At 44.4% G+C, this 26,554-nt stretch overlaps 1 protein-coding gene and 1 long non-coding RNA gene across 10 annotated transcripts in view; one reads left to right on the top strand and one right to left on the bottom strand.

Moving 5' to 3' along the window:
* Positions 1 to 542: 542 nt before the first annotated feature.
* Positions 543 to 18,043, bottom strand: LOC141552007 (uncharacterized). 2 transcript variants are annotated; one of them, XR_012485036.1, is made up of 3 exons: positions 12,930 to 18,043; positions 12,141 to 12,224; positions 543 to 711 (listed from the first exon to the last, which is right to left on the bottom strand). It is a non-coding gene; the product is annotated as an uncharacterized LOC141552007 (long non-coding RNA). The 2 variants fall into 2 exon arrangements; XR_012485037.1 differs by having other exon boundaries at positions 12,118 to 12,224.
* Positions 18,044 to 18,123: 80 nt separating this feature from the next.
* RP9 (RP9 pre-mRNA splicing factor) overlaps positions 18,124 to 26,554 on the top strand; it is a 57,406-nt gene continuing 48,975 nt past the window's right edge. For 5 of the 8 annotated variants that reach the window (XR_012485033.1, XR_012485034.1, XM_074284326.1 and 2 more), the window contains exon 1: positions 18,140 to 18,386. Coding sequence is in view for 6 of the 8 variants with exons in the window: in XM_074284326.1 (XP_074140427.1) it covers positions 18,265 to 18,386 (122 nt within the window). In the remaining 2 variants the exon portion in view is untranslated. Of the gene's footprint in view, positions 18,387 to 26,554 lie in introns of all 8 variants that reach the window. The other 3 variants (XM_074284324.1, XM_074284328.1, XM_074284323.1) reach the window with 3 other exon arrangements.

Consider the following 26,554-nt stretch of genomic DNA (forward strand, 5'->3'; position numbering starts at 1 on the left):
CCAGGGGTACCTCCTCCCCCACCCAGTTCAATCCCCCAAGGCCTGGGGGAACTGAAAACGGACCTGGGCCTCAGGGAGGCCGGCTCCGAGGCTCCCGTTCTTCATTCACCTTCAGAAACCAATGCATCCCAATCTGTACAATGGGCCACCTTCACCTCCGGGTTTTTCCCACCAGGAGTGGCCACGAGGGGCATCGAGGAGGTCCGGGAACACTCAGCCAGGGGCGAGAATTGATTTGTTTAGGATTTTCGTTGCAACAATGAGATGATTCAGACGGTTCCAATTGTTCAGTGAGGAAGAGAGCCACCTACACCCAGAGAGGCCTGTGGGAACTGAGTGTGGGTCACAACCCTGATGGTCCCTGGCGTTTTACTTTGCTTCTTTTTTTCCCTTTTGTGCAGCAAGATCATTGTATAAATATGTATACATACATAAATTGGATTTAACCTATATTTCTACCCTGTTTAACGCATATTGGACTACTTCCCATCCATCTAGGGGAGGGCGTGGGGAAAGGGAGGGAAAATTGGAATACAGGGTAAAGCTTTAATTTAATAAATTTATAAATAAATATAAAGGACTTTCATTTCAATCACCCTCTGCAGTGGAGGTTGGGGGTTGTTATAGGTATTATTTCCCCCAAAGGAAACTGAAGTTTGGAGAAGTCAGGATCTCAGGAGCACAGCTCGTGTTGCCTCCCCTTTTTCAAAGCTGAGGAAAGAGAATAAAAAAACAAATAAAATAAAAGAGTTCAGTGACTTGTCCAAAGTCATACTAGTAAGTAGCAAATTCACTATAGTAAGTTCTTCCTGGTGGGAGCCCCCTACCCCACCATACAGACCTCAGGAGGCTGGCTGCACTCAGGACAGTTTCCTCAGGGAAAAGCACATGAAAAACCTCCCTGTCCATCTCCCTCTACTTGAAAATTTCTCCAAGAAAGGGGTGAGCATTCCTGGCGGATGCCTCCCGATTTTATACCTTGACTAAATATTCCTAGTAAGGCCTCTGGAGTTGCTAAAGGGAGGCCCCTTGTTCCCAAAGAACCAAAAGGAGCTTTAAAAACCCACTGGTTTGTAAAGTCAACAAATAATCTGCCCAGTAGGATTCACTACACCTTTCCATCAACAGAGTGACTGTGAAGGTGTGGGCCGCTGCAGATAGCATCTGTGAGCACTTTGTGAAGAGCAAAGAGCTAGACACAAAGGAGTATTTAGAAAATACCAAAACATTGGGATCCAGAAGAGAGATGGAATACAACTGTGCTGAAAGAAACCAAGAATCCACCCCATACAAGGGGAAAAAGCTAAGCTAAGGACACTGACGAGCATTTATATAATGCTTTGAGGTTTACTGAGTACTTCATAAATATCTCATTTAATCCTGGGAGGTAAATATTATTCCCATTTTACAGATGAAGAAACTGAGGCAGACCAATTAGATAACTTCTCTATCACAGTATCCAATAAAATCCAGCAGGTATACCTAGAAAGAGAAATTCCCTGCAAAATAATTATAGATTTAAAATATTTGGGAGTCACTATACCCAGACAGAGCTTCTTCAACTTTAACTTCTACTCATGACCCCTTTTGGCCCGAGACATTTTTACATGACCCTGGGTGTATAGGTATTCAAATCAAGCATTTTCTGACAAGAAATTATCATTTTGTGGCCCTCACATAGGGTCTAGGAAACTGGGTATTCAGACATCGGAGAACAATATAAACCACTCTGTAGAAATATGGAGCTAAAAATAAGAAAAATATTAATTGTTCATGATTCCAACAAGATCCATGTGTATGGGGCCTTCAGAAAGAGCTAGCACCCCAATGTGAGGACTTGCTTAGCCCTGTTCCTGGCTGCTCATCCACCTTTCACCCACCTCTCCCCTGAGGCTCCAAATAGCCACATCCTAGTAAAACCCTCCCAGCAGACTGACTAACCCAGGTTTCGGGTAATCAACAGATCTGTTGGTGAGGGGGGGGTGTTATGATATAGGGGCCACCTGCTCGTGGCTGCTGGAGGTCTAACTCAGACCTGTAGAATGGCTCTCTTCATGTGAGAGGAGAGGAAGAAGAAGAAGAAGAAGAAGAAGAAGAAGAAGAAGAAGAAGAAGAAGAAGAAGAAGAAGAAGAAGAAGAAGAAGAAGAAGAAGAAGAAGAAGAAGAAGAAGAAGAAGAAGAAGAAGAAGAAGAAGAAGAAGAAGAAGAAGAAGAAGAAGAAGAAGAAGAAGAAGAAGAAGAAGAAGAAGAAGAAGAAGAAGAGAGAAGAAGAGGAAGAGGAGGAGGAGGAGGAGGAAGAGGAGGAGGAGGAGGGAGGAGGAAGAGGAGGAGGAGGAGGAGGAGGAGGAGGAGGAGGAGGAGGAGGAGGAGGAGGAGGAGGAGGAGGAGAGGAGGAGGAGGAGGAGGAGGAGGATTCAAGGAGACTATGAAGCCTTGCATTCTTTGACCCCTCTCCTCTTCCCTCTGCCTCCAATTTATTTCATTCCAAGTCCACAAGCAACACCCGTGTCAGCAAAGGCTGCCCTGCAACTCCTTCAGATGTTATGATCCACAGCTGTGGAGGCTCTTGGGAATTGACCTGCTCCTTCTCCCAGGAAGGATCCTTAACAAGAGGGATGTCTATCCCAAGCCTGGGAAGAACCCCCCCTCCCCCAATAAAATGGGTAGATGAGAAAAATTGTTCCCACAGCTATGAAGCCAGCTGAAGCAGGCCCTGTGGAGTGCTTAGAGCTTGATCAAACATTGAAGACCGGAAGGTCTTCCTTTGCAATCCAAGCCCTTGAAAGGTGTCTTGACTTTTGTCCTACTGGCAAACTTCAGTGATTCTCGAAGAAAGAGTGTGGTTTGTGCAACTCTGCCTTCAGTTAAATCCATTTTATGCTATCAAATCAAGATATCAATCCCTGATATCATTGGTCTTCAAAATGAAAGATAAACAACAAAACATCAAATACCTAAGACTGGACAGGTCCCACACTATCCATTGCCACTTAACTGCTTCTAATTTATTTTTTTTAATTATAGCTTTTTATTGACAAAACATATGCATGGGTAATTTTTCAACACTGACCCTTGCAAAACCTGTTCCAAATTTCCCCCTCTTTCCTTCTACCCCCTCCCCCAGATGGCAGGTAGTCCAATACATGTTAAATATGTTAAAGTATATGTTAAATCCAATATATCCATACGTTTATTTTGCTGCACAAGAAAAATCAGATTTAGAAAGAAGGTAAAAATAACCTGGGAAGAAAAACAAAAATTCGAGCAAACAACAGAAAGAGTGGAAATATAGCTGCTTCTAATGCAATAGATACAAAGGAGGGCTTTTAAAAGCCCCTGCCCAAGCTTAATAAAAGAGACAATTCTAGTGCCCTCCCTCTGCTGATGATCTAAAATTTATCCTCCCTGGAACTTGTTTATACATAATTATTTGCCCGTTGTCCTCCTCCATTAGACTGTGATTCATTGAGGGACAAAACCTTTTTTGAAGGGTCTTTCTTTGTGTACCCAGCACTTAGCACAGTGCCTGACACATACTTGGTGCTTAATAAATGTTTTGTTTTTAAACTAACTACAGAGATTGTTTTATCCTATTCCTGTGGACAAGATGGAGAAGTCCCTGATGGTATTTCATTGTTTGAATGTCTGAACCTTAAAAAGTCAGTAAGGGTTTGAATTTAGAAGGACCTGTGCTTAGCTCCAATGTAATATAACAATGATCAAAGACTTAGATAAAGGCATAAATAAATAGCAAACTTATAAAATCTAGAGATGATTTAAAACAAATAGTTGAGACGGGCTTCTTACAATTTTCTTACTTCACCCAAGAAATTTTTTATTCTGTTCTAGCCATAATATATACAAAATAGGTATCCAAATCAAATATTTAATGATAATAAATCATGAAGAAATGTATTTTAAAACAGTTCTTTAGTGTATATATAGAAAAAAATATATATATAAAATTTTACCATGTATTATATAGATAGATGAAAGCCAATTTGTACATTAATGAGATGGGGATGTGCTTGTTAATTTTTACATAAGAATTAAATCTTAGTGGAATATTTAATACCTTTTACTGTTGCCAAATTTTTCATGATCCCCACATTCAATTACGTGACCCCATAGGGGACTGAGAACCACAATTTAAAAAGCTTTAGTCTAAAACATCCACCGATGACTACCTTGTCTGATGTACTGAATTAATGTTTTCCTTGAACATCAATCACTTTGGCAGAAGGAGAAGGAAAGGGCCCAAAACCAGCTACAAATTCAAGTAAAATTCAAAAATAGAAAAAAAAATAAAAAATAATCATCAAGCAGTTGATAGTACTCATAGGTAAGCAAAAAGGCTGTTTGGAGCAGGGTTCTTAATCGTTTTGTATCACAGACCACCTTTGGCAGGCTTGGTGAAGCCAATAGAAGTCTATTTAGGGAATGTTCTTCCTAGGACTATGAAAAGCAAGGATTCTGAAATTTATAAAGAAGTAAATGTACCTGGATATCTCTCTCTTATCTCTCTCTCTCTCTCTCTCTCTCTCTCTCTCTCTCTCTCTCTCTCTCTCTCTCTCTCTCTCTCTCTTCTTTCTCTTTCTCTCTCTCTCTCTCTCTGTTTCTCTCTGTCTGTCTCTCTCACTCTGTCTCTCTCTGTCTCTGTCTGTCTCTCTCACTCTGTCTCTCTCTGTCTCTCTCTCTCTCTGTCTCTCTGTCTCTCTCTCTCTCGCTCTCTCTCTGTCTTTTTGTCTCTCTCTCTCTCTTTCTGTCTCTGTCTCTCTGTCTCTCTCTCGGAGAATCAAAGATTTGATTTGCTGTTTAGATAGGGAAAAGGAATGATTGTCTACTAGAGGAATGAAACTTTCAAATTATTGGAAAAATGAGATGGCTAAAAAATTCCCTTCCATCCAAAAAATATTCTTTAATATTAATTAATATTTAAACTTTTAAAATACTATTGGCATAATTGACCATATCAATAACAAAACTATCAGAAATCACACGATCAAGAGATTCAGAAAACACTTTTTACAAAATACAGCACTCATTCCTACTAAAAACACTAGAGAGCATAGGAAAATGGAATTTTCCTTAAAATGATAAGCAGCATCTGTCTAAGACCATCAGCAAGCATCCTTTATAATGGGGAGAAGCTAGACACATTCCCAATAAGATTAGTGGTGAAATGCCACTATAATTCAATATTGGACTAGAAATATTGACTTTGGCAATAAGAAAAGAAAAAAAATAGGCAATGAAGAGGAGATAAAACTCTCTCTCTCTCTCTCTCTCTCTCTCTCTCTCTCTCTCTCTCTCTCTCTCTCTCTCTCTCTCTCTCTCTCTCTCCAAATGATATTACAGTGAATATACTTAGGAAATCCTAGAGAAAGAACCAAAATTCTATTCAAAACAATTAACAGCTTTAGCAAAGTTGTAGGATAAAAATTAAGCTCACACAAATTATCACCATTTCTATATGTCACTAACAAAGCCCAGCAGCAAGAGATCAAAGAATTCCATTTAAAATAACTGTAGATGAATACATCTAAGCCATTCTGGAGAGCAATTTGGAACTATGCTCAAAAAGTTATCAAACTGTGCATCCCTTTGACCCAGCAGTGTTGCTATTGGGTTTGTATCCCAAAGAGATCTTAAAGAAGGGAAAGGGACCTGTATGTGAAAGAATGTTTGTGGCAGCCCTCTTTATGGTGGCCAGAAACTGGAAACTGAGTGGATGCCCATCCATTGGAGAATGGCTGAATAAGTGGTAGTATATGAATATTATGAAATATTATTGTTCTGTCAGAAATGACCAACAGGATGATTTCAGAGAGGCCTGGGGAGACTTACATGAACTGATGCTGAGTGAAATGAGCAGGACCAGGAGATCGTTGTATACTTCAAAAACAGTACTGTATGATGATCAATTCTGACGGACGAGGCCCTCTTCAACAATGAGATGAACCAAATCAGTTCCAATAGAGCAGTAATGAACTGAACCAGCTACACCCAGCGAAAGAACTCTGGGAGACGACTATGAACCATTACATAGAATTCCCAATCCCTCTATTTTTGTCCGCCCACATTTTTGATTTCCTTCACAGGCTAATTGTACACTATTTCAAAGTTCGATTCTTTTTGTACAGCAAAATAACTGTATGGACATGTATACATATATTGTATTTAACTTATACTCCAACATATTTAACATGTATTGGTCAACCTGCCATGGTGGGGGGGGGGGAAGGAGAGGAAAAATTATAACAAAAGGTTTGGCAATTGTCAATGTTGTAAAATAACCCATGCATATATCTGGTAAATAAAAACTATTAACATTTTAAAAAATAAAATAAAATATTTGGGTGTCTATCTGTCAAGCCAAACTATATGAACACAATTATAAAATGCTTTTCACACAGATAAAGTCAGACCTAAACATTTGGAAAAATATCAAATGCTTATGAGTTGGCCTAGCTAATATAATAAAATGGCACTTCTACCTAAATTAGTCTACTTGCTCAATGTCATATCAATCAAACTGCCAAAAAATTATTTTATAGGGCTAGGAAAAATAATGACAAAATTCATTTGGAAAAAGAAAAAGTCAAGAACATAAGAGATTAATGGGAAAAAAAGCAAATGAAAGTGGCATAGCAGTACCAGATCTAAAACTATTATAAAGAAGCAGTCATCAAAATCATCTGGTACTACCTAAGAAATAGAAGGGTAGATCAGTGGAATACATAAGATGCACATGATTATAGTAATCTAGTGTTTGATAAACCCAAATACTCTAGTTTTTGAGATAAGAACTCACTATTTGACAAAAATTGCTGGGAAAACTGGAAAATAATATGTCAGAAACTCGGCAAAGACCTACATCTCACACCCCATACCAAAAAAAAAAGGGGGGGGTCAAAATGGGTACATGATTTAGTCATAAAAGGTGATACTATAAACAAATTAGGAGATTAAGAGAGTTTACTTATTAGTTCTTTGGAAAGGGAGGAATTTGTGGCTACAGAACTAGAGAACATTATAAAATCCTAAATGGTTAACTTCGATCATATTAAATTTAAAAGGTTTTGCACAAAGAAACCAATGCAGCCAAAATTAGAAGGGAAGTGAAAGCTGGAGAGAAATTTTACAGCCAGTATTTCTGATAAAGACCTCATTTCTAAATGATATAAAGAATGGAATCAAGTTTATAAGAATACAAGTTATTCCTCAGTTGCTAAATAGTCAAAGGATATGAACATAGAATTGTCAGATGAAAAAATCAAAGCCATCTATAATCACATGAAAAGTGCTCAAAATCACCATGGATTAGAGAAATGCAAATTAAAACAACTCTATCAGATTGGCTAAGATGATAGAAAAAGTTAATGATAAATACTGCAAGGGATGTGGGAAAACTGGGACACTAATGCATTGTTGGTAGAGTTGTAAAATGTTCTAACCATTCTAGAGAACAATTTAGAACTAGGTTAAAGGACTATCAAACTGCATATATTTTGATCCCACATGTGCAAAAATGTTTATAGCAGTTCTTTTTATGGTGGCAAAGAATTGGAAATTGAGTAGATACCCATCAATTGGGGAATGGCTAAATACATTCTGATATATGAAACTAATGGAATATTATTGTTTTATAAAAAATGAACAGGCTGACTTGAGAAAGGCCTGGAAAGATTTCCATGAACTTATGTTGAGTAAAGCAAGGACAACCAGAAAAGCATTGTACACAGCAACAGCAAGATTGTGCAATGATCAATTTTGATGGACTTGCTTCTTCTCAGTAGTTCAGGGATCCAAGGCAATCCCAATAAACTTCAGGTGGAAAACAATATCCAAATAAGGAGAGAGAACTATGGAGACTGATGTAAATCAACACATGCTATGTTTTTTCCTTCACTTTTTTCCTGTAGTTTTTCACTTTTGTTTTGATTTTTTTTCTCTCCCAATATGATTCATATGAAAAATGTGTAAAAAAAAATGGATATACAACAAAAAAAATGTTGTTTTACATGTAACTGAGGAAGATAAAAATTAAAAAAAAATAGATGAGGAAATCAAAGCAAAGGAGATTAAGTGATTTGCTGTAGGTCATATCTGTAAATATCATTATAGGATCTTAGATCTAGAGTTGAAAGGAACTTTAAATGAAATCCAAAGAGATTAAATAACTTGTACAATGTTAAAAATATATAAAAAAGAATGCAGTCTAGATTTATGGCTGTGTGATTGAATGTTGTTAGCAATGAAAATATTAGTGGAAATTTAATTTTAGTGTGTTTTCTGTGATTTCATTCAGTAAAATGATGCGTAGTTTGCTTGGAACTGAAACCAGTTTAAAAGTTGTTTTAGCTGGCGAACTACAAAATGGAGAAATTTTTAAAAAGCATTTTTGTAGTTGTAAGTTTCCAGAAATTAAACCTTATGTAGTATCTAAGAACCATCTAGCAGGTATTACATTGTTCTCTTAAATATCCTTTATTTAAATTATGTTGAACAAAGACTTTGAAGGCAGTGTGAAATACATTTAAGGAAAAAAAGGGCAAAATTTAATTTTCAGAGCTGGATCTGGCACAATACAGAGAGCTCCTCTAAATCATTTACCAGAATTTAATTGTCTAAGTAAATTGAGAGAAAAGTTACCAGGTCTATTTCCCAAAGAGATCAAAGGAAAAAGACCTATATGTTCAAAAAAATTTATGGCTATTCTTTTTTAGTGGCAAAGAATTGGAAATTGAAGGAATGGCCCTTCAAAAATTGAGGAAATTGGGAAATTGCTGAGCAATTTGTGATGAATGTGAATGGACTATTATTGTGATGGAGTACTATTGAGCTATAAAAAATAGCAAACAGGATGTTTTCAGAATAAACTTGGGAAGACTTACATGAACTAATGCAAATTGAAATGAGCAGAACCAGAACTTTGTACATACTAACAGCAATATTATGTGATAATCAAATGTGAATGATTTAGCTGTTCTCAACAATACAATAATTCAAGACAATCTGAAAGACTTATGATGAAAAATGTTATCCACCTTTAGAGAAAGATGTTATCCACCTCCAACATGACTAATATGGAAATATGTTTTGCATGACTCCACATTTCTATCAAATTGCTTGCCTTCTCAAAGAGGGAAGGGGAAGGAAGGACAAGAAATGTTTAAAATTATTATTATATATCATTGAATACACACACATTTTTAAAAGTCACCAGAGGAGGGGGGCAGCTAGGTGGTGCAGTGGATAGAGAAGCAACCCTGAATTCAGGAGCACCAGAGTTCAAATCTGGTCTCAGATACTTAACACTTCCTAGCTGTGTGACCCTGGGCAAGTCACTTAACCCCAGCCTCAGGGGGGAAAAAAAGTCACCAGAGGAACTGGGCTACATGATGCAGGCAGGTTCAGAAATAAGACCCCAAAGTGTCAGTGTTTGACAGAGCAAAATGGAAAACTGCCAATGAACCTGAAATGCTCAGCCCCCATCACCTAAAATCAAAGTTTTGCAATGAATATGGAGCTGTATCAGAAAACTGGAATAATTTGCAAAAAAATAATTCAATGAAGATAGATGAAATGGGTTATATGAAATGGTTTAAAAGCAGAGAAGTACAAGGTAAAAAAATTTAATAATATTAGAAAGTGAAGTACTGAACCAATGCGTAGGGAGTACTGAAAATGTGTATTTAAATAGCTTGATGACAGTTAATTGATCAGGGGGAAAAAAAGAGATTGAAAAGACATTAAAACCAGCCTATATTGATAGGGTAGATATAGAGCTCAATCAAAAGGCAATCACAAGTATGTAAAAGTTTTCTTAAAAGTAGAAAAAATTTAAATGCAATTCACTTTTAATCTCCCCAATAGCAGAAAACACAATACTTGTGACTTTTCACACACATAAAATACAGGCCCATCATCAGGTGTCATAATCTCCAACAGGAGTCAAAAGCCCAGGACTTTATATATTTTAGTTTTATCTTTATAGTTTCTGGCATTGTAAATGTGGAAAATATTATATACAGTGCTATCAAGTTTTGGGATGCTGCCAATAGTGTGATATGTTTTAATTACTCTAATAATGATTAGCTCTTTTTGTGATCTGAATGCTGTGATTTAAATTTTTTTTTGATTGTTATTTATCTATCATAGTGCACTTCAGATTAGTGACCAGGTTAGTTATTAAAAGTTCTATTCTCTGGACTGTTAAGAAGTTCTTTTGGTTTGATAAACAGCACAGCAGATTAGTTATTGAAAATGAAAGGTTCTACAAAGACTAGAAATATTTGGAAATAATTTTATGATTTATAGGGTCAATTGTCTAACCAATGAATGTTATAAGAACCACAGAAACTAAATTATAATTCAGTATATAGGTTACAATTTTTACCAAGATGAGTTTTTTAGTTGCTATTAGACTAGCACGTTATGTGTAAAATATTTTATTCCCTGAACTAGCATCTCTAATTCAGACCACCAAGAAGTCCCTGGTAAACCCTGCCTAGTAAAGCATTTCATTAGGGATCTTAAATTATGGGCACTTCAGCTTAACCTTTGTAACAACACATTCAAGGTTTCCCTTTTTTGTCCTGGGGGATACACAGGACATTAAGTTAACCAGACCTTTAGCCAGTACCTGAGTCTGTGTAAACAGCCACCATGTCACCCTAAAAGATCTCTCCTCACCCCTATCTTCTCCCCACTGATGAGCTCCTCTCCTCCCTGGGAAACTCCATCTGAAGACATTTCCAATCAGCCACACTTACTCTTTAGAGATCTCTACCTTGCCTTCTGTGAGTACCTGAATGGACACTGATCTTAGGCAGCCTCAATTTGGTTACACTCCAAAAAGAATATGGGGGAAGAGAAGAGCAGACATTTTGGGGAAGGAGAAAATTTTGTAAATAAACTGTGGGACTAAAACAGTGACCTTGTTCTACTGAGCCTGTATCCCAGAGGTCTTAAAAGGAGGGAAAGGGACCCCCATGTGCAAAAATGTTTGTGGAAGACCTTGAGTGGATGCCCATCAAGTGGAGAATGGCTAGGTAACTTGTGGTATATGCATGTGATGGAATATTATTGTTCTGTAAGAAATAACCAGCAGGATGATTTCAGAAAGGCCTGGAGAGACTGACATGAACTGATGCTGAGTGAAATGAGCAGGACCCGGAGATCATTATATACTTCAACAACAATACTGTACGATGATCAATTCTGATGGACGTGGCTCATTTCAACAATGGGGTAATTCAGGCCAATTCCAATAGACTTGGGATGGAGAGAGCCATCTGCACCCAGAGAGAGACTCGGTGGGCACTGAGTGTGGATCACAAGATAGCATTTTTACTCTTTTTGCTGTTTCCTTGCATTTTATTTTCTTTCTTATTTTTTTCCTTTTTGATCTGATTTTTCTTGTGAAAGATAATTATGTAATATGTGTATATACATATATGATTTAACAGATTTTTCCTATATTTAACATATATTTTTGACATATTTAATATATATTGGATTACTTGCCATCTAAGGAAGGAGATGAGAGGAAAGGGCAAGGGGATTGGAACACAAGGTTTTGCAAGGATCAATGTTGAAAAACTATCCATGCATGCGTTTTGAAAATAAAAGGCTTTAATTAAAAAATAATAATAAATAATAATTTAATAATAATAAAACAGTGACTTTGTTCTTCCTTTAGGGAGAGGATATCTAGTTTGGTTAGCTGTAATCACTCCAAAGCAGGACCCAAACATGAACAACCAGACTGAACAGCTAGGTGACCCACCATACTTTTGACTTCCAATTACAGGACCTAAACAATCAGCTATCTCTGTGGGACAGAACATAGCCACTAGTCCAGTCCAGTGCTGCAGGAAGCTGCTGATTGCCTGGGTGTTCTAGGAGGACCTATAAAAATTATGTAAACCAAAGCTGCAGCTGCTACTAATGAGCTGTCTTCCTTCAGATCCTAATACATTTATTTTCCTTCCAAATTATTTTCTCTCACTTTATTTTGCTTCTAGTCTCCAGCAGGTGATATTCTCACTGTGCTCCCTACAAAGCCAGGTCTGAGACTCTTCCCGCTAGGGCCCAAGTTCAGGTCCTTACCTTGTCCCTCCACGTTGCCGTACCTTCTAACTGGATTCTCCTTATTCCTTCCTCTCTTTTCCCAGCTGCCAGCAACTTTCCTGGAACTTCACTGACTCCTGTTGCCCCTAGGATAAAAGCGAAACTCTGGGCCACATTTAAAACCCATCACAGCCTGGCTAGCTTTCAAACTTCATGATACATTAGCCATCCTCCTGAGCTTTGTGATGCAGCTAAACATGATTGCTCTCCTAGTTTGTCTCTATCAATGATGGAGAATAAGCATTGACCTACTACGTGCCAGGCATGGTGCTATTACGTACTGATGACCCAAAAAGAGGCACAAGGCAATCCCAGCCCTCCAGGAGCTAATGAGGGACTCAGCATGCCAGGAATTTTGTACAGTTTGGAGATCTCAGAGGAAAGGGAATTAGGAGGGATGGGGAAAGTGCATTCTAAGCATGAGGGGCAGCCAGACTGGACCCTCAGATCGATGAATCAGGGTGAGCTAGATGTGGTCAAACAGGAGATGGAAAGATTAAACATCCCCTTGGCGGTCAACTTAAATGGATGGGAAGGAGGAAATCTAAGTCAGGCGACCACAACATAGAATGAAGAATCAGAAGAAATGGAAGAGTCCTCAGAGTCAATAAAGGAGTGAGAAAAGCAGTACTGGAACACAATCTCAAACATTACTGAATGATTTCTGTTCTAATCCAAACAAAACCATTCAACATCACAGTAACATACAAGCATAGGCTCCAATTACTGATGCTGAAGAGGCCAAAGTAAATCAGTCCTGTGAAGGACCTGTAACATCTTTCAGAAATTACCTCCAAAGTGGCTCTTTTCAACTGCAAAGTGATTCAGGCCAGTTCCAATGGTCTTGTGATGGAGAGAACCTTCTGCACCCAGAGAGGGACATAGAGATTGAATTCAGATCACAACATAGTGTTTTCACTTTTTTTGATTGTAGTTTGCTTGCATTTTGTTTTCTAATTTTTTTCCTTTTTGATCTGATTTTTCTTGTGCAGCATGATATTTGTGATATATAAGAGTATTGTACATGTTTAACATATAATGGATTACTTGATGCCTGGGGAGGCAATGGGGAAGAGAGAGAAAAAAATTGGAACACATGATTTTGCAAAGGTGAATGATGAAAATTATCTAGGCATATATTTTGAAAATTAAAGGTTTTAATTTAAAAAATGAAAAAAAAACACTTAACCGAAAGATATCATCCCCTCATAGGTGATTAGAAAGCTAAAGTAGAACATCAAATGATAATTGGAGTAACAGTCAAGTTTTTCCCAGAATACAAAATGAAGTTTTGTCAAGATAACTCATTGGTCATAGCAAATACTTTTTTTTTCAACAGCCCAAAAGACAACTCTACACATGGAAATCATCAGATAGATGGTCATTACTGAAATCAGACTGATTATATACTTTGTAGCCAAAAATGAAGAAACCAAATTCAGATCATGAACTTATTGCAAAATTTTAGACTTAACTTGGAAGAAAATAGGGAAAACCATCAGACTGTATAGATGTGACCTAAATAGCGTTGCTTTTACAAAGTGGAAGTAATGATTATATTGAAGGGTTTAGATTCAGTAGAGTGTCTGAAGAACTCTGGACAGAGGTTCACAATATTCACAGAGGCAGCAACCAAAAACATCCCAAAGAGAAAGAATTCAAAAGCAAAATAGCAAAATGTACAGAAAAACTACATAAGATCTTCCCATTATAATAACCCTTAGTGATTTAGACAGAGGCATCCTGCAGAATGAAGTTAAATAGATCCTAGGAAGCACTGCTAACAATTAGACTAGTAGAGGTGATGAAATGCTAACTGGGCTGTTTAAAATGCTAAAAGAGGATGCTGAATATGAGGAAATTTGGAAAACAACAGGGACCATTAAATCTTATTTAAAAAAATAAATTCCCATTCCATTCTTAAAGAAGGGCAAATTACTAAACAATTGCACTCATTTCACACACCAGAAACATTAGATTAAAGCTAAGCTTTAGCAATATGTGAATTGAGAAGTAGCTGACAGGCAGGCTAGTTTTGGAAGCAGAGGAACTAGAAACCCAACATTCATTGGATTATGGAGAAAGCAAGAGAGTTCCGGGAAAACATTTACTTTTGCCTTGTTAACTATACCCTAAAGTCTGTGACTTTGTGTGGTTCACAGCAAAACACAGTGAGTCTTTAAAAAGAAGGGAGTACCAGATCATCTTACTTGGCTCTAGAGGAATCTATATGTGGGCCAGGAAGCAAGTTAGAACTGACCATAGATCAAGTGACTGGTTTAAGGTTGGAAAAGGGTATTACAAAGCAGAAAAGCAGAGCCCCCTTTAAAGTTGTCCTAGGCATAAAGCCTACTGTCCAAGAAAAGCTACTTGGCCATCAAATAACTCCATGAAACTTTCTGCACTCTGTCCCCAGATGCAACTGTTCCTGCCTACTCTGTTTTGGCTTCTCCCCATGGTTAGCTCCTTCCTCTGCTGGATGGGACTTGATGCTAATATTTAAGTTTTCTTGGTTTCTTGGTGACATGTAAATCTACCTTCACAGAACTGGTCCATTGTGAGAGCTCCAAGTAATCTGGCCTGTGCCTGACAATGGCCATTGTGGGGACCGTGAGGAAAAACTTTGTTGCGTTACTTAAACCTGGATAATCTGAAAGAAGCCCCTCCTCCTCAGTGGATGGACCCAGAAGTAGCTGAGATCCAGAGAGACAGCTCTCCCAAGATTCCAGCCTAGGGCTGAATCTGCTTTTTTCTCTCCCCTTGTTATGCGTCCAACAACCAACGCCCTGATTCCAGTGAGTTGGCAATTTCTGACATTCTTGGCTTCCTCTCTTTTCAATAAATAACCTGGAACACACGTCCTGGACAGGGCCCCTCAAGGAAGTAACCCTCTGGGCAACATCCTGTGGCGTATTCACCTCCCTCTTATTGGTGTGTGAGGGGGTAGGGGTTACTTTCAGACCTCCTCTCTTTGGCCAAAAGGGGGAAATGTCAAAAATATTTTGGAGATACCCTGTTTCCCAGAGCTGAGGCCCAGCGAGCAGGCTGTGCCCTGGGCTTGGCATAACAATAATCTCTTGCCTTCTGGAATGATTTCGCCCTCTGGGCAAAGTGTATTATTGCTTGGATCAGCACTGGGTGTTCATTTAGGAATGTGACTCCCCTCATTTTCCAGGATCTTCTGTCACCGTTCACAGTTCCTGTTCCTCGTCACTGACAGGTACTGAACAGGAGTGCGGTTCTAGGTCCTGCTGGATGGCCACGACTTCCAAGACTTCTGTTCCCATGGGACCCAAGAATATCTGGATTGTCTCAAGAAATGCCAACCGTGAGAATTATCTCATGATCTCAGAATGACTGTTGTGGGCCAACCACTTTCATGCATAAAACTGGCTCCAGCGTTACGCCCTCCTTGGGGGGGAGGGGGGAGTAGGAGGGGGAAAGAAACTTCTATTTGCAAATTCCATTTTCCTCACTCTAAAATTAAACTTCTGTTTCATTCTCCAGTCTCTAGCCAGCCTCCAAGCATACACAAGTTAGACCAGTTCTCATGCAGTTAACGTTCCATATAGTCAAAGCTAGGGTTTTCCCACTAGCCACTGTAGGGCTGTTAAGAGTTGGATTATAAGGAAAGCTAATCACGAAAGGATCAGCGCTTGTGATGCTAGAGAAGACTTCTGAGACTTCCTTGGACAGCAAGGAGATCAAATCAATGTCTGAAAGAATTAATTCAGATTATCACTGAAAAGTCAAATGTTGAAGCTGAAATACTTTGGCCATTATATTATTCCCATAATGCTGAGAAGATGGGACTCCTGGGAAAAGACTGATGTTAGCAAAGACTGGAGGCAAAAAGAGAAGGGGGTGGCAGAGGACGGGATGGAGGGATGGACAGTGTCATGGTGAGCTAGAACTTGGCCAGACTTTGGAAGCCGGTGCAGGATAGAAGAGCCTGGTGTGCTGTGGTCCCTGAGGTCATGAAGAGCAGATGACCCACGAGAAAGAAAGGGGGCCCAGACCGGAGTCCTGTGGCCCCGAGTTATCCCAGTCTGCTGGGGTGCAAGTCCAGCAAGGAGACAGGAGCTCGTCCTGAGAACCCAGAGAAAAGGGAGCCTGGAGGAAGGCCCCGATGTCCAGACCTCAGAGAGGCCCTGAAGGTTGAGCTTGAGAAAAGGCCCTTGGATTTAGCCAGAAAGAGGGCATGGGTCACATGATGAGATCGGCTTAGAGGGAGCCAGGTACCCTCATGGGTGGGCAGCCACAGCTCCCAAACGCCCCTCCCCCCATGGGTGGGCAGCCATAGGCTCTCCCTGTTATGGGCCAGAACGCTGAACTTGAAACAAAGGATTGAAGCAAGGTGCTGAGTCAGTGGAATTGATGGAGACAAGGGTTATCTAGCCAGTTCTCCAGTCCAGTCCATGTACCTAGTACTTGCTCTAGTTCCGCGAGATTCACACCTTTAAGAGAGCTCGGGGCCTCAGCCAGGATTGTTGGGGAGATTCAGAACCGAGAGGCTCAAGCTCCGAACCAGGGAGAGAGGAAGGTCTCGCGAGCCCCAGGGAAGGAGACAAGACTTGGACAGACAATAAAGCCTCTGGACTCTAACTCCTGGCTGCCCTCGTGATTACTGAACTGAAACTAAGGCTGCCCCCAGAGGCCCGCAGAAGCCCCCAAGAAACCTACTCCAGAGAACATTACATTTTAGAGAATATCACAGCTCCCCTCCCCCACGGGCGGCAAGTTTCCTCAGAGAGGGGGTCTCTCACAGCAGGAATCCAGGGACCATGGGAGCTGTTGGCAGGGGGGAGTTAGCCTGAAGGGGCACTGGATGGCAGGGAGGGGCGGCTCTCCCGTTATCCCCCTCCTCCCAACCGTGTCCTCGAAGGTGTTCCGCATTGGAACAGGGGCTCTTTGGGAAAAGGGGCCTCGGTGATGGGGGGACCCTGAAACTGTCCTCTGATTTGGGGGAAAACTGAGAAACTCTCCTCTGGGACAGGCCGCTCAGGGATTCAAGATAAGTGGTTTCATTGTTTTCCGGGTGGGACCCGCGGCTCTCCAGGAGTCCAGGACCACTCCCACTTAGCCGGACTTTGGCGGCAGGGCCGGGAGTTGTGGGAATCCCTTCTGCTCGGCGCAGCTCCCCGGGAAGGGATTCCAGAAGCCCAAAACGAGGTTTCTTGGCACCGAGAAGCCAGCCTTTGCCAGGAGGCTGCCTTCCTCAGTGGCGAGGTCCTGACGGAGAAGTAAGGGTCTAGCAGAGGAGTCCGGCAGAGAGAGAGGGCAGGGTCCTGGCGGGCGGCTAGGCCCAGGAGAGGCGGCTCCTTGGCAAGGCCCGTCCTGCTTTTGGCCTCCGCAAAGAAATGAGCCCCAGACGCCCTTTAAATGGGAAACCTGAGACTTCGGTTCCCACAGGTTCCCTGCAGGCCGCCCTGTCCCCGGCCTAGACTTCCCATGGGCCCGGGGGACAGGGATGTCCTGAGCGGCCCTTCAGCCGGACAGGGGCCGTGGAAATGTCCCCTTGCGATGGGCAGCTAAAGAGGCCCCTGAGCTCGGCCTAAGTGGGGGTGGCCCTGGGCTCCCCCAACAGAGGGTGCCGCCGGCCCCGCCGGGGCGACTCCCTGAGGCGGCCTGTCCCCGCGCAGTGTCGGAGGACAGCTCCGGGGGCCCCCCAGCGGCAGCACCGGCCAGCCCCTCGCCTCCGTCCCGCCGCCATTCCTCCAACCAGGGCTTCCCCGCCCCCTACACCCGGGCTCTCGGAGCCATGAGGCCGGACATCCAGGTCACAGGGTCACAGGGCAGTTAGGAGTTGGTTGGGCCGTCTACACTGGTCACGGCCACGAGGGCCGCTGGGCCCCGGTCTCCCTGCCCCGTTCTGGAGGGAACTCCCGCCCTAAGGCAGGGAAGGGCTCCTTCCCCGAGACCCCTCCCGCCCTCCAGGAGTGACCCCGGAGGCGATCCTCGCGTCTGGCCGGAAGGGCCCGTGCCGGGCGGGGCCGGGAGCCCGCTGGGGCGGGGCGGGGCGGGGCCTGCCGGGCGGAGGAAGTGAGCTCGCCTTCTTCCTCCTCCTCGTTCTCCCTCCTCTTCCTCCCCTCCTCTCCTCTCCCTCCCCCTCCCCCAGGCTCGGCCATGCCTCCGCCCCCCAAGCGGGCCCGGGAGCCCGCCGAGCTGGAGCAGCAGCGGCGCCAGGAGCAGAAGCGGCGCCGGCGGGACGCGCAGCAGCGGCAGCAGCTGCAGCACCTCGAGTCCTTGTGAGTGACGGGCGGGCAGGGGGAGGGGCGCCGCGCGCGCCCCGGGCTTCCTCCCCGCCCCCACCCCGCGCCGGGCAGGCCGCTCGGCGGACGGAGGGGACCGGGACGGGCCCGGGCCGCTCCCAGACCCTCCGAACCCGGCGGAGCCGCCGCCGGCCCATCCCCCAGCCGGACACCTGAGCGGCTACCGGGCCACTCCTGTGGTGTCGGCCCCGCCCCCAGCCCCGGCGGGTCCCCTGGTGGGGGAAGGCCTGAGGTGAAAGGGGAGGTTTGGCCGGTGCACGGAAGTAATCCCCTCCTGCGTGCAGCCAATCCCTCCCGGACCTCCGGCCCGGCCTGCCCTGGGGGGCCTGACAGCTGACCCGCCGGCGTCGGCCTCGGGGCCTCTCCGTCCTCGGAGCCCCGGAACCCCCCTATTCCAGCCTGCCTGGGCGCTTTCCCTCCGACCCGCCCCGGCCTTGGCCCCAGGGCCTGGCACAGGGCTGGCACGTGGGCGCCGCCTCCGGCCGGGGCCGGATTGGCCAGATTTACCTCGGGAGTGAGCGAGGGTGTCTGTGCCGCCCCCCCCCCCCCCAGCCCTGCCCCGGGCCTTGTGGCCACCGGCGGACGTTTGTAGACCCAGGGATGGGAACTGGCGCCCCTTCTCCCTGGGGAGGTGGAACTGCACCCCCACCCCAAACTCCCCCAGGAGCCCTGCAGAGGAAGCCCCCTCCCCAGCCGTCATTGTGGGGCCTTCCCAGCCAGCTGCCGAGCCCCTCACTCTGTCCGCTCCAGCCGTGCTCCCGGTTGTGCTCCCCTATTTGTTAAACCCGTGCTAGGAGGCCCACGCACAGATACCCCCCCCCCAAGGGGGCCCGCGGGGGTCAGCTGGGGTCAGCTAGGGTTGGTGTGTGGGGAGACCAGGTACTTGGGGCCACCTGAGGTCAGGGGGCTTGGAGGGGCCATAGGGCAAGGGGGGGTGGGGAGGAGGCGCTTCAGTGGGGGGAAGCCATAGGAAATGCTGTGCCCCCCGCCCGGGTGCGGGCACAGCAGGAGGCCGGAAGGGGCCCGGGTTTGGGGGCAGCTCTTCCAGAGGAGCAGGATCTCCGGTGGGCGAGTGTCCTCTCAGGGCCTGGGGCCCGCTGGGTGTGGGAGTGCAGGGGAGGTGGCCCTGTCCTCAGGGAGCGCCCACTCTGACGGGAGAAGGAGCTCCGAGCAAACCTAGAAGAGGGAGGACAGCTGGAAGTCTGGGAGGAGGAGAGTTGGCCAGGGCCCCCCCACCGAAGGCCCCTGATGTACGTTCTCGGGGTGCAGGGCTGTCTGCACAGAGGGACTGGAGGAGGAGAGCTGTGGGGAGCACCGTAGCATCTGGTCATTTCTGTGGCCAGGGGGAGCGAAGGCCCGAGGTGGACACAAGCTTGACCCAGAGGTGGGGGAGGAGAGTTTGCCAGGACTGGTGGGGAGGACGTGTTTGAGATGCCCAAAGGACAGGGGGTCAGACATGTCCAGGGGCAGCTGGGACTCTGAGCGAGATGGGGCTGCATATGCATCTGCATAGAAGTCTCCCTGAGGCCTCGGGAGCAGAAGCGCTGACCCAGGGAAAGGGGCCCGGGCCAGGGTTCTGAGGGCCACCCAGAGGAGTGGGTATGAACGGATGAGCCACAAAAGGGAGGCAGGAAGGGAGTCAGGAGAGAGCAGTGCCTGAGAAAGGAGAACGAGAGGCTCGGGGGAGGGCCCAGGGCCAGAAGGATGCCCTGTAAAAAGGCCTGGCCAGGGAGCCCGGAGCTGGAAGCCAGACTGCTGGGTTAGAGAGCGAAGGGCAAGGGGAGGCTCCCAGAGCCCGGCCGCTGGCCAGCAGGGATGGAGCGTCCAGAGAGAATGAGGGAGGCAGGAAGGACTGGAGCTTAGTGAAAGAAGCAGGGTGATGGAGCGGGCGATCCTGTGCAGAAAAGGGACGGAGGGGGGTCAGAGGGGGCTGAGGGCAGGGCCCCTTCTTCCCTGGAGATGGGGTGGAGGAAGAAATAGTGAGGGAGACATCTGGATGATGTGAGGGGGAGGACGGCCTCATTTTTTAAATTCAGTCAGTTGTGAGAGTAAGGGAGGTTTGGAACATCCACCATAATGGGGTAGAGAAGCAGAGAGTTACAAAAGGAGTGTTGCAGTGAGAGCCCCTGAGATTGTGCAAGGAAACAGCTGACCTGGTCAGCCCCTGGGAGCTTTGCGGCTTGTTTGAGGAGCAGCGGGGAGCGCTCCCCACGTGAGGGGGCAGTAAAGCGTAAGAAGACTGACCAGACGGAGGAGGAAGCCAGGTGAGGAAGTATGTTCCACCGTGGAGGACGTGGGCAGACCCGAATTTTGATTGTTCGGGTGTGTCCGGCTCTTTTTGACCCCACTTGGGTTTTCTTGGCAGTTCCTTCCCCCGCTCATTTTACAGAGGAGGAAACTAAGGCACAGGGTGACGTGACTAGGTCTAGTGAGCGGCTGAGGCCAGAAAAGGATACTCCTGACTCTGGGCAGGCGCCGTGTGCGCTGGACATCACTTGACCGCCGAGTGGAAGGTGCAGTGGAGAGACTTGGGGCTGGCTGACCCCGCAGACCGGGCCGTGGTCCAGCCTGAAGCCATAAGGGCCCAGGTTACCAGCGGGATGGAGAGGAGCGGGGGCCCAAGCCTTGCACAGTCCAGATGTGGGAGGCTGGGCAGTTGCGGCGATGGGGTGCATCTGGCAGGTGCTGCCCTCCCCAGTCAGGGGGAGCTAGGGGGAGGAACAGTCAGCAGCAAGCACCGCTTTGGATATCCAGCTGGAGCGGCGGGAGATCAGGTTCGAGCTAGGTGAAACATGGAGGGGCCCACAGCCGACCCCCAGCTAGCAGAGGAGGCTGAGAAGCCTGCAGAGAAGGGTGAGCGACACCCCGAAAAGCTGCAGGTCAGTCAAGAGGCAGGAGGATGGAGAAGAGGCCACTTCCCCTGTCAGTTAGGAGCTCACCCAGCAGAGTGTTGGAGGTGAAATTAAAAGCCAGATTGTGAGGACTTGGGAGGAGAGAAGGGGAGGCAGTCCTCCCCACTGGCCTCTAAAGGAGTTGAGCCACAAAGGGGAGGAGGGCCGGCCATAGCAGCCAGCAGGGAGAGGTGCCTCCATGGCCTTTTTTAAGGACCAGAGGAGGCACTTGGCAGGCTGTAGGGAAGCTGCCAATAAACAAGAGAATATAGGCAATACAAGACCGCTGCCCTGGGAGAAAACCTGGCAGGAGAGGATTAGAAATCGTGGTGGGAGTGAGAGATCATAAGGCAGAGAGAAAGATGGAGGAAACATGATCAGGTAAAGACATTTCAGTTTAGGAAGTTGGAGGAGGAATGTCTCGGACAGGGCAGAGTCCCATGTGGATTCATCGCTTTGTAGCTGAGTAGCGTTGGAGAAGATTGGGGAACCCCAGATTTTGAGTCTCTGAGGGAGCATCATGTATGATGAAGGGCAGGACTTGGGATGGGGAGAAAGCCAGGCAGCCATGCCCTGAGCTCCGAAGAAGGAAGGAGTGTCCCCAGGACCGCTGGATGGTCACAAGATGCCTGACTGGTGGATACATTAGGACTGAATGACCCCTTGGCATTCTTCGGTCTAGCTCCGACGGCCTCCTGGCCGCCTCCCCGCTGAGTGTGCAGGTCTTTGGGTGGCGCTGTGGGGCATCCCTGGGACCCTCCTTCAGAGGGGTCGGGAAGCTCTTCTGAGTCTCCCTTGTGATCATGCTGCACTTAGCCTGCGTATTCTATTGGAATGTAACTTCTCGAAGGCAGGGATGAGTTCCTGTTTGTCTTCGCTTTGCCAGGGCCAGGCTCGGGGCCTGCTGGCACAATGGAAGCACTTGCCGCCAGCTCGTTGGCTGACCTCACACACACTGTTGCTTCCCTGGCCTCCTGACGCCCTTCGGGGTGCTCCGCTTCTGTGCTCCCCCTTTCCCTTCTGGGTACCCCTTATTCATGCTGGCTGGCCAGAAAGGCCAACGGAAAGGCTTGGCCTGCTTCTCGCCCTTCTCAGTCCCTGGCTGACCTTTCCCCTCTCTTCCGTGGAATGTCTTGATTTCTGTTTGCCTCAGATTTGTAGGATGTGTGATTTTGATGGCAGTTTGGAGGGTACACTTCTCGCCTCTTCTTAGACTTATTGCAGTGTGGATAATTCTCCACCACCCTAATTATCTTTTCCCTCGTAGCTGAAGGTCTTCCTCCTGGCTGGCTGCAGTGTTGTTTTTGTTGTTATTGGCAGTGTGACATTTATCACTACATGACTTGGATTGAAGTATGTTTTTCTTTTAAGGGCCATTGGTAAGAGTCTTTTGATCAGTGCCTTGTGTGTGTGCATGTTCAGAAGTTCATTTTCATGTATTATGTCCTGCATCATGCTTTTTTAGATAATAGCTTTTTATTTTTCTTTCTTTTTTTTCTTCTTTACTGTAGTAAGTTTATTTTTAATACAACATTATGAATCATTTTGGGATAGAAAAATCAGAACAAGAGGAAAAAGCCATAGGAGACATTAAAAAAAAAAAAAAAGCCAGAAAAAAGAAGTGAATATAACATGTGTTAATGTTAATTTACATTCAGTCTCCTTAGTTCTTTTTCTGGATGCAGATGGCATTTTTTGGGATTGCTTTAGATCACTGAAATAATGAGAAGTATGAAGCCTTTCATTGTTGATCATCACATACATTGCTCTTATTGTGTACGACGTATTCCTGGTTCTGCTTGTTTTCTTCAGTATCAGTTCATGTAAATCTTTCCAAGCCTTTCTAAAGTCAGCTTGTTCATCACTTTTTAAAGAACGTTAATATTCCATTACTTTCATGTACTACAATTTGTACTAGCTTTTTTATTTTTCAAAATATATGCAAAGATAGTTTTCAACATTCATCCTTGTAAAACCTTGTGCTCCATATTTTTCTCCCTCCTCCTCCCTCTAGACAGCAAGTGGTCCAATATGTTAAACATGTTCAATTTTTCTAAACCATTATACACATTTATCATCGTTGCACAAGAAAAATCAGATCAAAAAGGAACAAAATGAGAAAGAAAACAAAATGTAAGCAAATAACAAACCAGTGAAAATGCTGTTGTGATCCAGACTCAGTGCCCACAGTGTCTCTCTGGGTACAGATGGCTCTCTCCATCACAAGTCTGTTAGAATTAGCCTGAATCATTTTACTGTTGAAAATTGATCATCATCAGAATTATTCATTGTATAATCTTGTTGCCGTGTACAATGACCTCCTGGTTCTGCTCACATCACTGAGCATCAGTTCGTGTAAGTCTCCCCAGCCCGATCTAAAGGACCCTGCTGGTCATTTCTTACAGAACAGTAATATTCCATGATGCTCGTATCCCATAACTCAGTCAGCCGTTCTCCAATTGACAGGCAATCCGCTCAGTTCTTGCCACTCCACAAAGGGCAGCCACAAACATTTTCTGCATTATGCTTTTGAGTTTTCTGTGACACATGATCCGAGTTATTTTGCACATTCTGTCTTCAATGTCAGATGCTTCAACTTGCTAAGATTCATGTGCCCGTTTATTATGGTCTTCTTTGGCTGCTCTCTTAGCAAGGGTGTGTGTCAAATCTCTTCTGTGTCTCAGCTTCTAATTTGGGGGAGTAATTCTCCATCATTTAGACAATTTTACCTAATTACTTGTTTGTATTGCTTAATTCTGCATTGAGAGTATCTTTTGTATTTTATTTATCCCTGATTTGTTTTTTAAGAGTGTTTTGGGGGGCAGAAAAGTCACAGAATGGCTAAAGCACCAGTCTAGGAGTCAAGAGAACCCAAGTTCAAATCCAGCCTCAGCCACTTACTACCTGTGTGACCTTGTCACTTAACCCTGATTGCCTCAAAAAAAAAAAAAAAAAAAAAAAAAAAAAAGGTGTATTTTCTTCTGAGCCATTCTGAAGATTCTTGCTGTTCCATAATTTCTGTGGGATCTGGGGGAGTCTCTCTTTTACTGAATATATGGCTTCACTTTCCTTCCTGTTACAATTATGCCCTCAGCACTTTCATTTTTCTTTAAGGTTAGTCAGACATTCTCACTCCAACTTTTGGGCTTTCAGATCTTTCCTCATATTTGGCCAACACGCTTGTCTTTGTGACTCTTCCCTACTTTGTGATCCTTAGCACTTCTATAGCTGGGTGCCTGGGCAGTCTCCGGCTCCGTGGGTTGACTGGCCCCAAGTCAAAGGCCTGGGGTGGGGGAAGAAGGCAGGTTCCAGCTGGGGTTCTCCTTTCTCCCTTCGGCCCTTCTCGATTCTGCTCCAGATGACCTCAGATCACAGCCCTGTTGTTGTGGGGAGTCCCAGCCTGCAAGCTGCTGGTGCTGTTATAGGCACGCAATGTGGGCTGGAGATGGAGGTGTGTGTTCTAAGTCTCCTCACACGTGAATTCATGAGGGTTTGAGCTTCTGTCATTGTGGCTTCGGCCAAAATTACTCCAAATCTGGCGCGCAGATTCTATTTTTAATTTTGAGGTTCTGAGGCTTGGAGGGTTTGAAGAATGGCGGTTTGGCCGTTGTTCTGATCACATAGTCCAAGGGCAGCCTTCTCTGTCTTGTGGTCTGCAAGCCTTTGTGTTCTAGGGATCTGGAAGGAGTGCTTGCTCTGAAGTAGACTGGAATAGCATCGGGCATTCTCAGTGGAGTCCCAGGATGTCCCCAAATTAACTATCTGCTTCTGTATAAGCGCAAGAGGGCAACTAAGGCATGGCAATACGATTTGTTGTCGTCATTCAGTTGTTTCAGTCGTGTTTCTAGTTGGGATTTTCTGGCAAAGATACTGGAGCGGTTTGCTGTTTTCTTCTCCAGCTCATTTTACATATGAGGAAACTGAGGCACACAGGATATTTTCCCAGGGTCACACAGCTCTAGATGTTGTCTGAGGTCAGATTTGAACTCCTTGACTCCAGGCTTGGTGCTCTATCTACTGCATCATCTACTTATTAAAGAAAACTGATTATTTCCAAGGAAGAATGGCATTTTACCTTGAGCTGTACCTTGAGCTTCATTACTTTTGTTGCAATTTGGGAAAATAAGTAGTAATGGAGTGAAATATTCCATATGGAATCTTGGTCCTATTTTCAATTCTCAACCCAAAGGATTCACATAAAGTGGAAGATTAAAAAAAAATTTATCCCAACCCATTGCTTGCCACATACAAAAATAATTTAAAAGATCAGTGAAAACCTGGAATCGTGATGTTGGAATCAATCAAAGTTGGAAAGTTTTCATAATGATTTTCTCCTGCTACTTTTGATACTCTTACTAAAAAGACTTGAATGCACTGATGCAGAGTCAGGTGAGCAGAAGAATTGACATAAATGGTCAAAATAATGTAAAGGAAAAGAATGTTGAAAGATTTCACAACTGCGATCCGTGCAGAGACTAATCAGAACTCCAGAAGACTTAGGATGAACTTGCATCCTGCCTTAATAGAAAACTGCATTTGTGGTGAGGAGAGCCATCCACTTTCAGGCATAACATCAGTTTGCTTTTCTTGACTATTTTTATAAGGAGAGCCTTTATGGGAGGAGAGATGGAGCTCATGAGTAGTGATAAGATATTCCCCTCAAATTAAGAAAAGTACATCAATGCAGTGCTAAAAATATAGAATGCAATGTTAAGAAATATATATATAAGAACAAAAATCTGCAGAAGGGGATTTTTCTTCTTTGTCTTCAGATATAAGATAGTTTTAAACATAAGTTTTTATAACAAAAACTTTTTTTTTTTACATATGGAATGTTTGTTGGTGGTTCACAAGAATAATGAAACATTTTTTAAAAAGACTTTTGTGAAATAATTTAAAGAACAGAAACCTTTACCATTTTAGAAGGCCTAACTTGAAAATATCCTTGAGTCATTAATAGTTTGCTGTCAGCTTAAAAAGCATGTCTTTAGACAGCTGTGCTTGTTTCTGAATTACTGAACATTTTTCCCAGTGATTTGGACAAATGTACAGACAGCAAGGTTTTTTTAAATATTTATTTTATTTTATTTTTTTAATTAAAGCTCCTCCCTCCCTCCTTCCTTCCTTCCTTTCTCCCTCTTTTGCTCCCTCCCTGAGGCAATTGGGCTTAAGTGACTTGCCCAGGGTCACACATCTAAGAAGTGTTAAGTCTCTGAGGCCAGATTTGAACTAGGTCCTACTGACTTAAGGGCT

Source organism: Sminthopsis crassicaudata, chromosome 1, assembly GCF_048593235.1.
Source record: "Sminthopsis crassicaudata isolate SCR6 chromosome 1, ASM4859323v1, whole genome shotgun sequence".
In the NCBI taxonomy this organism is placed as follows: Eukaryota; Metazoa; Chordata; class Mammalia; order Dasyuromorphia; family Dasyuridae; genus Sminthopsis; species Sminthopsis crassicaudata.